This window comes from Mchenga conophoros, linkage group LG23 (assembly GCF_057382185.1).
Source record: "Mchenga conophoros isolate Kocher_MC1m ecotype Shallow Benthic linkage group LG23, M_conophoros_male_GT1.1, whole genome shotgun sequence".
NCBI classification, from domain to species: domain Eukaryota; kingdom Metazoa; phylum Chordata; class Actinopteri; order Cichliformes; family Cichlidae; genus Mchenga; species Mchenga conophoros.
The window spans coordinates 28,589,799-28,600,976 of record NC_140547.1 but is presented as its reverse complement, the minus strand read 5'-3'; the positions used below and the strand labels follow the sequence as shown (position 1 = coordinate 28,600,976).

The window sequence follows — 11,178 nt, the reverse complement described above, 5'->3', positions numbered from 1 at the left end:
AACAGTATATTTAGATTTAATAATTTTGATGCTGCAGGTTTAAAGCCTTGATCGTGTCACATAGTGTTGTTTTATTCTAGGGCGTAACATCCAAATGTGAGGACATGCGGTGCTTCGAGTTCAGCTCTGAAGCTTACAGTTTTTCTCAGTCGCTTTGGTGCGTTTCTCAGAACACCATTAACATTTGCACAGCAGTTAGTGCATTTCCCAAAACAATTAGTGCAAACTGCAAAACCTAGTGGATAGCCTGCAAAAGCACGTCACATGCACAGAATTGATTATCCATACCTCAAAAGCAAGTATCCATGTCAATGAAACTGTCAGTGCCATCAAAATGAAAAGTCTTGACACCATCTTTATGAACAAGATAGTCAAATGGCATTGTCATGTTTCCACTATGACAGTTTATAATTTCAGTGTTTCCCATTGCAAAAACAATTGGTGACACCTGAAAATGCTGACGACAGCACTATGGCCTACCTGTACAGCCATCTGAAATGTGCAGTAAAGTCACTGTAGATGTTATGGGAGTCTTGGGAGTAACTGAGACACTGAATACATACGTTTCACATTTCCATTGTGTAGAAGTGTTTGTAATCCTACAGAATTGTGCAAAAGAAAAATATGCTACAGTCACTTGTTCACTGTAGAATACATGTAAACATAAAATCACCAATTTGGTAGAGCCTCCTCATGAGTGACAGCTGTAATTCACCTGAGATCAATTGTTCAATTTCGGAGACATTTCCAGGAAAAATGATACAGAAAGGTATAGGATTTGCTTGACAGATGGCCAATATTTGGCATGTGATAACTAGTTCAACAATTTTGTGTGTGATGACTTAAGCAATGGATGTATGACTATTAGTTTTATTGGGAATGACTATTCAGCATCCATAGGTATGATTACTTTTGACTGACATGACATAAGCAAATGGAAATGTCAGAAAGCAGCAGGGAAATGTATGGAAGCAACTGATTCATGTCCAAAATCATTTGCAGTTTGTTCAGAGAGAGGAGAAATTGCTACTATGATGTGCACAAATGACTGAGTGTTGTGGAGGTTGAACTAATAGTTATGAGAATTTCAATTCTGATCTGAGAAACGCACCAAAGCGACTGAGAAAAACTGTAACATGAGGATTAGATGGACAGTTTTCACTGTTCAAAATATAAACACCACATTGTCCCGCCCCACCTGTCACTTCCTTCAGCTTCAAAATTATGTAATGTACAATGAGTCACACACACACACACACACACACACACACACACACACCACACATACACGTATCTCTCTCTGTTTTTCTTCTCTATAAAAAAACGTATAATCTTTAAATTACCTTACAATAATGATCAGTATTTAAATGGTTAAAATTCCACAATATCCACACTGGAAGCTTTAAAAAATCTGTATAAAAAACACAAAACAAAGACAAAGCAAAGAAAAACAAAGTAAGTGAGATATGAATGTGAGAAATACTTAAAACAAATTTAAAGTAAATCGGGGGAATTAATAAAAGCGAAATGTTAAAGTTTGTGGGGTTAATTTTGGCAGCAAAAGAAAAAATACTAAAACAGAGTGCATGACCAGCAAGCAAGATTAATACACACACACACACACACACACACACACACACACACACACACACACACACACACACACACACACAGAGATATCCTCATCTCCACCTTCACATGCCTGTTCTGATAAACCACCAATCGAACTGGTCTGCAAAACTTTTGCAAAAATACTACTTAAAAAAAAAAGCACAGTCTGATCTTGCATGTAAAGACATTCTGACATAGGCCAGTGTTGCCTAGCAACAAGGTCTCATGCATAATAGTTGAGGTGTACTGTCCGTAACTCTAGCATGGTTGTGCGAGTGAGATAAAGGGAAACAAAATAAAAATTCTGACTTTGTGAAGACAGCAGGAGGTGTGCAGTGTTGGCATGGTGAGCTGCATCAAAAAGCTTTAAATAAGAGACTGAAACAGTGTGCAAACTCCAGGTATCTGAACACAGAGTGGTTAAATCCAAGTTTGAGCTGGCATTTGCTGACCAGAAGTTTCTGTTCTTACAGCTCAGCTTCAGCACAGTAAACTTGAGGAATATCCTGACCTGACAGTACAGCAATTTTAGCAAGTAAGATGACAATTACCTCTGAGGTCGGTTTGCCCCAGAAGTGTTCACAGTTCAGGTTTTTACTCACTGTGAACTTTAGATGTAAAAGATAAGGCATACTGCTTCTGTAGCTACAGTTATGGGAAAAAGAAGGTTTCCATGGGACCCCCATGTTCACTGTTTAGTCCATCCCATGATTTAGTAGCTTGTAGAGCCACTTTTAGCAGCAGTAATGTGAATTCACTGTTTTCTGTATGTCTTTATCAATCGCTCATATCATTGCAGAGGAATTCATTGAGGTTTGCAGTAATTTTTTATGCACAGCTCTCTTAAGGTTGAACACCACAGCATTTCACTAAGGCTGAGGTCTGGATTTTGATTGGTTCATTACAACACCTTGATTCTTTTCTTTTTCAGTCATTCTGCTATAGATTTGCTGCTGTGCCTTAGCTGTTAGGCTCACATTTGACTCTAGAATACTTTGGTATACAGAGGAGCTCGTGGTGACTCAAGGTGCTAAGGTCCCCTGGCTTTAAACAAGGCCTAATCATCATTCCTCCTCCACTGTGTTGGTATGTTATATTTGGGTTTCGCCATACATGGTGCTGTGCATTATGGCCAAACATTTCCACTTTAGTCTCATCTGTTCAAAGGACATTGTTTCCAAAGTCTTGTGGTTTGCTCAGATGCAGCTTTGCAAATTTAAGCTTTGCTGCCATTTCTTTCTTAGAGCAGGAGGCTTTCTCCAATTCTTCCAAACAACCCATATTTATTCAGTCTTTTTCTAATTATACTGTTAAGCGCTTTAACATGCTAACTGAGGCCTGTAGAGTCTCAGATGTAGCTCTTGCATCTTTTGCAGTTTCTCTAAGAATTGCACAGTCTGATCATGGCCACCAAGTTTTCCACTTGTAAACAGTCTTTCTCGCTATAGATTGATAGTCTTTGGCCTTATAGCCAAACCCTTCCTAGATAGGCAGAAGCAATTGCTTTTCTAAGATCACAGATGATGTCTTTTCACCTTGGAATTGTGTTAAACTTCTGCTTTTATAGCGGTGCTCACACTTGCTCACATTACAGAGATGTATATATACTTTTTGCACATACGTTTAGTTCTGGAAAGAAAAACCAAACCAAGAATCCTTCAACCGCATGAAATGTTGAGGATCAAACTTGTCCCCCATTCACAAAAACTGCACATGTGGAAAATCTGAAGAGTTACGGGTTTGCTGTACCTAGTTAGGCTTGCTAACACTAGAATTACTGAGCCTTTTTATTCCTGGTGCAAGTCCCTACTACTAGATTTATTAAACCTGCGCAAATTTGCGTAAATCCCCTGAACCTACCGGTAAGACCTCCTAGAATAACTGACTTTTTTATTTTCTGGTGGAAGTCCCCTGCTGAAATTTTCACAGGTCATCAGCTCGATTCTCCTCCTGTTTTTGTTGTGCAAACCACCCATTATCTTTGAGGCCTGGAACATTTGCATTTGTTCACTCAGAGTAGCTCAGATCCAAGGCAAGAGAAAAATCTGTGTTACAACCCTACAATGGAGCTGAAGGCCTCTAAGCAGGGTGCTAGGAGGTGTTAGGTTTAGGGAATTTACGCAAATTTGCGCAGGGTTAGTAAATGTAGTAGTACGGACTTACAGCAGGAAAAAAGGCTCAGTAATTCTACTAGCACCCCGCTGAGATTTTCACAGGCCTTCAGCTCTATTGTTCTCCTGCTTTTGTTGTGCAAAACACCCTCCCCCAACCAGGAGAGATTTGTATATGTGTAGGAGTGGCATTACTTGACTACAGCACAGTGCTGTGCATAAAAGCAGACCGGCCAGGAGGGAGAATCATTTCTTCTACGCATTTCTGAGAACGCACATCAGGATGGCCTCCGTATCACTGCCACGCAGGAAGAACCTCTCCGCGCAACAGGCTTGGGCCTTGCTTCAGGAAATGGACGAAGCAGATTCTGATGGAGGAGAGGTTTCATTTGTCCAGCAGGCCACTGATACCTCCTCAGAAGAATCTGAAAAGGAGACGGAACAAGAACCCAACATGCCTCCACGGAAGAGGCCCCGTGGTACTGGGAAGCCCTGTCTGAGCCACACGGCAAAAGACGGCAATTTGTGGGTAGAGGAGAACAATGGAATACCCAGTGCAGGAGCAAATCGCTCGTGCTTCACTGCACAAGCTGGACCCACAGAGTCTGCTAAGGTTTGTCATTGTCATATTACATATGATATTTATATAAACCCATTTAGAGTGAGGTTCATGTAAATTTACCATTCTCTATTTGTTTATCTTCCGACAGCGTAAAATTACAAGTGTGCTCCAAAGCTTCCTTTGCCTGTTAGACGTGGGAATGCTGCACACCATCAGAGAGTGTACGGTACATCAAGCCCACAGAACAGAGCCGGACTGGAATTTGTCAGTTCATGAACTGATGGCATTCATTTCAATCCTGTTTGTAAGAGCAATCATGTGTCCCGTTGGTGCCATTGTGGATTGCTGGTCAGAAAGATTTCTGGTGCCAGTAATCAAAGAGACAATGCCCCGAGATAGATTCATTTCAATTATGCAACACCTTCGATTTGATGACAAGGACACGCGGGCAGAACGGGTGAAAACAGACAAATTTGCGGCGATCTCTGACATCTGGACACGCTTCAACGAGAACTGTGCTAAGAGTTTCACTCCAGGAGAACACATGACCATAGATGAACAGCTGTTCCCTACCAAGGTTCGTTGTCCATTCACACAGTATAACGCAACAAAGCCAGACAAATTTGGGATCAAGTTCTGGATGGCCACAGACTTGGACACCAAATATGTCTGCAGTGCATCTCCTTACTTGGGAAAGGACCCCAGTCGTCAGAAGGGACAGAGGCTGGCAGAGAACATGGTCATGAAACTGATGGAGCCGTTTTTGGATGATGGGAGAAACGTCACAACGGACAATTTCTTTACTTCACTGTCACTGTCGCACAGACTGCTGCAGCACAAAACAACGTTACTGGGCACGGTGAATAAAGTCCGGCGTGAACTTCCTCAACTTGCGCGGATGTATTCCATAAGAGCAGCAACACGCAGGTGGCCAGTAGCAGTTTTCTACAATATGCTGGACCTGGCGGCGGGGAATGCCTACATTTTGTACAAGGCATGTACAGGGTGGACAGGCAAAAGAAGATTGTTTCTGAGTCTTCTAGCTCAGGAACTTCGTTGCCGATTCATGCAGCACAAGGAAATATTAGCACAGGCTGCTGAAGCTGCTGCAGCTACTGTGCCAGTGTCTGGAAAGACAACGCAGTGCCAGGTGCAAGAGAGCTGCAACAGGAATCGCAGCAGGTTTACCTGTGCAACATGTCAGAAATTCACCTGTGCCAAATGCAGGGATGATGAACACTGGGTCTGCAAACGCTGTAAAGTTTGAAACACTTTGAAATAAAACAGACTTGTGTACCCATATATTGTGAATGTGTGTCTTTTGTATCGATATGGCAGGAATTTCTGAAGGTTGTAACACAGAGGTTTGGCTTGGCTTGGATCTGAGCAACTCTGAGTGAGCAAATGCAAATGTGCCAGGCCTCAAGGATAATGGGTGGTTTGCACAACAAAAGCTGGAGGAGAAACGAGCTGACGACCTGTGAAACTCTCAGCAGGGGTGATTAACACCTCAGGACTTGCACCAGAAAATAAAAAAGCCAGTAATTCTAGTAGGTGTTGGGTTTAGGGAAGTTACGCAAATTTGCGCAGGTTTAGTAAATCTAGTGTTGCTAAGCTATAACTGGACAATCACTATACATCAGAGGTGTTTTAGAAATCAACTTGTTTTCAGTGTTTTTTTGTGATTTTTTTTTTTTTACAAATGTAATAACGAAAAAATATACAGACTGTAAGACATGAGATGGACTCGCATACTGAAGCTGATGTTTCTCCCTTCATTTACGTCTGGTAAATAAGCGCAAGAAGGGGAGGATTTGTGCTCAAGGGTCCCTCTGAGGCTGATCTTAACAAGGGGAGAGCAGATGGATTTCTTGGACACACGCATACACACAGGAATTAAAATGGATTGACAACGTGAGCCTCAAGGGAACAATATGGACTTGGATGCAAAGTAAAATTATTTCAGATTTCAGTTTCTGCTGCAACTGAATTTCAGATTTCCACTTCACTTACTGCTCTGCTGGATCATTTCACAGGCCACACGTAAGAAACAGCATGGGCATGAATTTGAATTAGGACAGAGAACAAAAAAGCAGAATGCACATAATGCATGCACACACTGAGGAACGTGGATTTCTCTCTGGGCCCCCGGGGACTGGTCTTAGCCTCTTAATGATGTTAGAGCCAGAGAGCTGGATTTACTGTGGTGGGGAGCGCCGAGGAAGGACAGCCCACTACAACCAGACACACACACATACACACACTTCTGGTTATTCCACTTATCATTCTATCAATCATGCACATATTCATGCACAAATTAGCATTCGGAGAGGAGCATGACACTGTACCACACTCCCAAAGGACGAGAGATTCCTGTTGGGGAACAGGTACGCACTCACCATGTGAGTAATGACACGGCAAGATGACAGGTGTAAATATGAAGCTAGACAATAGAGTCAGTACAATGAGTTTTCACAGCAACTTTAAAGCAGTTTGAGTGTATCTGGGATTAGGGACATGATGGTGAGATTACAAAAGAACAAAATGTCACCAGCATCTGTCATCACACTGTTTAACTTTCTGTTCACTTTGTTTCTATTCCATCTACCAATGTGTGGATTTAAGGAAGTTAATCTATTACTAACTTATATAGTAAAGTTAATAAATCATTAACTCTGATTAAATAATCATCTGCTGTGCTTTAATCTTCTTTTATGTACCATGTGGTCAAACTTTTCGGCACAATCATGGGATTCATCTGAAGATTGAAACACATAGATCGATCCATTTGCTTGTGTGGTTATCGGAGTCATTCGCTAACATTGTATTTCTCTCACTTAATAACAGTGACTGTAACTGCTACCCACCCTTTTCTTCATTTCTGCCGCACTCTCGTTTCCCTGCTTCCTTGTAAAGATTTTTTTTCCTTTCCTTCCAGGTTGAAAGCTTTATTGGTTATTTTTGTTTTCTGAGCTCATTATTCTCAGGAAGGAAGTTGTGGGTCCTGCGGCCCATTGTGTGGAATTTCACCTTACACCTTTTTGTTTCTTTGTTGCCAGGCCTCCCCACCTTTAGTTTAAATATACTAACGTTAATTGGTAACTGAAACTCAGGTGTGGCATCCTCTGTGTATTTTGTGATCACTGAGATAAGCTGAGCCTTGATGATTTTTTTCCTTTTATATACCTTTATAGGTATATAATCCTTTTATATATATACCTTTTCAGCTACTCATTATCAACCAGTCACATTGGTGTGACACTGCTGTGACATTTAGCTAGGTCAATACAACCTCCTGAAGTTTAGAATGGGAAGAAAGGTGATTTAAGTGACTTTGAACTTGGTATGGTTGTTGGTGTTGTTGGAGGGGCTGGTTTGAGAATTCAAACTTCTGGATCTGCTGGGATTTTCCCTCCCTCTAGAGCAGTGGTTCCCAAAGTGTGTGTGTGTGTGTTGGGGGGAGGGGGGGGTTGATGGCAGGAGAGAGGGGCCAAACATCTGATAAGAATTTAGCAGTAACTGAGTAACTGAAACACCCACTTTTTACAACCAGGGATGCAAAAGAGCATCTCTGAATGCAGAACACATCCTGCCTTGAAGCAGATGGGCTATAAAACGAAACACCACAGACTACATTCCACACAGGCTCACCAAAACTGGAAAAAACAGACCGTAAAAATGATGCCTGGTCTGCTGCAGTTTTCAAGATGAAAAATTCTGCACCAACTGTGATGCTGTTATGTCAACATGGATCAAAGTCTCTGAGGAAGTTTTCCAGCACCTTGTTGAATCTGTGCCATGAAGATTTAAAGCAGCTCTGACAGTAGCGGTAGGAAAGTGTAGATATTAGAGTGGCTGATGAGAGTACGTCAATGTATTTTATCAGCCTCGAATATGAAAAAGAAGCTTATACATGTGACTGCAGTACTGTTCTAGAAAAAGGCAAATTTGTTGTGAGCTCATTCAGTCGATCAGGGCAGGATTTGCAGAAATTTTCAACCCTTTTTTATTATTACTGGCTCTTTGAGTTTAATGAGGAATAGATCCGTGTCACGCATTAATCCATACCGCATCAGAGTATCAGTTAAATATGATGAAAAAGTGAACTTGTTTTGAAATTATGTATTGATTTTTCCCTCCCTACTGTCTCTGCAGCCCTCCTCCCATCTGTCTGTCTGCCTGTCACTCTATCGCGTGCTCTTGTGAATGAAGCACTCACACACACACACGCACACAGCACAGCATGTTGCAGGGTGTGGGCAGCTGACATTTCACTGCAAGCAATCTGCCAGTCAGAGTTGGATGTGCTCGCGTGATCGCACACTAATACACCAAATCATACACACACGAACATGCCAAATCTTCAGTGAATGAATGATGGATTTTTTTGCCCAGTTTACTTGATCATACACATGTGTGTGCTTGATTCATGTTACGTAACACTTCATTCCCTGCTCTGACTTTCTGCCATTTAGTTATCCATGTGTGCAATGAATCACCAGGCTGCTTCACTTTAACGAGCACGTGCAAGGGGTTACGTAACAATCTACTGTAATCTCATGTAAACATATAAAAAAGGCCGCCTCATTCATATATTAATAATAACCTGAGAAAAATAATGGCAAAAATAGAGACAGCTGACAACTAAATAAATTCAAGTAGAAAAATACTGACTTATGCGTCATCAGGTATGAATAAAGTATCAAATGTTAAGTACTAGTGCAGAAGGTTTATAGATGCACAGAGGAGGGTTTAGGGATCTGTTTATAGTGTATGATGAGATTTAAATTATGTAAAATGTAAGATTAAGGCATGCAAACATCATGCGAGATATTAAAAAGATTATTATGACTATTTTGTCTATTTATTTTATGTGATTTCTTTTGTTCTTTTCTCCAATTATTTTTGTGAATTTTATCCCCAGTGTTGAACAACTTTTTTGCTTTTTTATTTCACAGTCAAACACCAAACACAGAGCTGCACTTATATAATACCGGACTAGCAGGGAATTTTGTTGTAGGCTATATGTAAAAACAGATTAACGTATACAGTTCTTTTGTTAGTATTCAGTGCAGCTAAATGCTACATGAAAAAATAAACTACTGTTTACTGAGCTATGCTGCACTTGTCAAAAATAATGAAGTCAGAGTTTAACATAAAATAAACACAAAGATAGAATGAAGCTTTTAATAGAAAGTAATTCGAATGGAAAAAGAGAGGAGAGTAGATGCAAATGTTACGTGTCTATTTTTGCACATGGTTAATGAAATGCATTCCAGTTTCATTAAAGACTGAAAGCATATTTCTATCTATAAATTGTTAATTGTTGAGTCTGTTTTGCAATGGCAATTTTTATTAAATGTAAACTCAATGTGCTTCACACTGAAGAAAAAAACATAAAAACCTGTGCAGGTTTATAAATACATTTCTGAATAAATAAAGCATCAGATTAGATTGCATGAAAATAAATGTTAAAATTTGTAAAAATATTCTTTTTAAGAAAATATTATTGTAATTTTAGAGAAAGAAAAAACAGCATTACAGTGCTAACATGGCTAAATTCAACAGCACAATAATTGCATAACAATGTCCCCTGATGAAGCACAACATCAGAAATCCAAACCAGAGATCACGTTACTGCATCTACCCAGCGAAACAACTGCTCTTTTAAAATGCTAACCGCTTAGCCCCTGCTATACGCCGCTTTCAAGTCACATAGCAAATACTCAGAGGGAGTACGCATGAATGAGCTTAAACTAGAGCACGAACTAATCCTGTATACTTATCATTACTGTAAAACTTAAAAGAAGGATTTTGTGCCTGTCATTATTTAATCTACTTCCTTTGGAACTGTGGGCTTAAGATATTTAATGTAGCTTAGCAAAGGTTCAATCAGGAAGAGTACTTCATTCAGCCTCCCTTATGACTTCATTCATCACTGTGTCACAGCCACACCTCTCTCTCCATTCATAGTTTCAAATGTAAGAAAACATTTTCAGGTTCATTTCATCGAATCAAACAAAGGGAAAGCCAGTTTAAAGTAAACCATGACAGGCAATAATTATTCTGCCTTTGCATTTAGATCTAAGGTTTCTCTGAGAACATGAAGTACATTAAACTCCCTGAATGACTCGTGCAGTGGAGATAAGTATGCAGGAGGCTCATCACCAACAGCTGCTGTTTATAATTTTTAAGAGGGGGTGAGATCAGAGGACAAGATGTCCTCACACATGCTATAATTAGCTTTGTGGGTGTGTTTCTTCCTCGCAGTGACAAAATTTAGGTGTGCATTTACAATTCGGAAATTGTCATAATTACACGAAGAAAACAGGATGTTTGTGAAAGTCTAAAAAGAGCGAAAGCTGCTGCTGGAGGAGAAAATCACCGACATGTGCTGTTTTTCGACCAGGAAGGCTTGAACTAATTTGGGGCTGTGACCGTGTTGGTGTGTGTGTGTCTGCACATGACAGGTGTAGAGGTTACCATGGCAATCAGACAGCAAGACTGATGAAAAATGTTTATGGAAGTAGTGTGATGGCAGCGGAAAACTATCACCAGTTCCTATCTGCTATCTCACACACGCTGTGGAAACATGGAAACGGTGGATGATACTTTATTTCTTGTCAGTGCATTTTTTTCTGCTGAATCGACACTTTCAGTTAGATTGCATCAGTTTACCTCATCATGCGTGTGTGTGTGTGTTTTCCCTGAAGGGTTGTTAAGAGCAAATATGCCATGTGTGGTTTTGGCACCCAGTGTGTGTATGTGTATATGGTTGCACACCATTGCCTAGAGGCAGCCAGAGTTCTGCCATCATTATCTCTCCTCGCTGGGAAGTTTTTGGAGAAGTGGGCCAACTTTGATGAAACGGTGCACAAGACAAGTAGCAAGACG

At 40.5% G+C, this 11,178-nt stretch overlaps 1 protein-coding gene across 1 annotated transcript; it reads left to right on the top strand.

The window, feature by feature from the left end:
- The first annotated feature begins 3,977 nt into the window (after positions 1 to 3,977).
- On the top strand, positions 3,978 to 5,562 carry LOC146547425 (uncharacterized). Its single transcript, XM_085265957.1, has 2 exons — positions 3,978 to 4,335; positions 4,433 to 5,562. The coding sequence occupies exons 1-2, from the start codon at positions 4,006 to 4,008 to the stop codon at positions 5,549 to 5,551; spliced, it is 1,449 nt and encodes a 482-aa protein (XP_085122083.1). The 5' UTR covers positions 3,978 to 4,005; the 3' UTR covers positions 5,552 to 5,562.
- Positions 5,563 to 11,178: the final 5,616 nt, after the last annotated feature.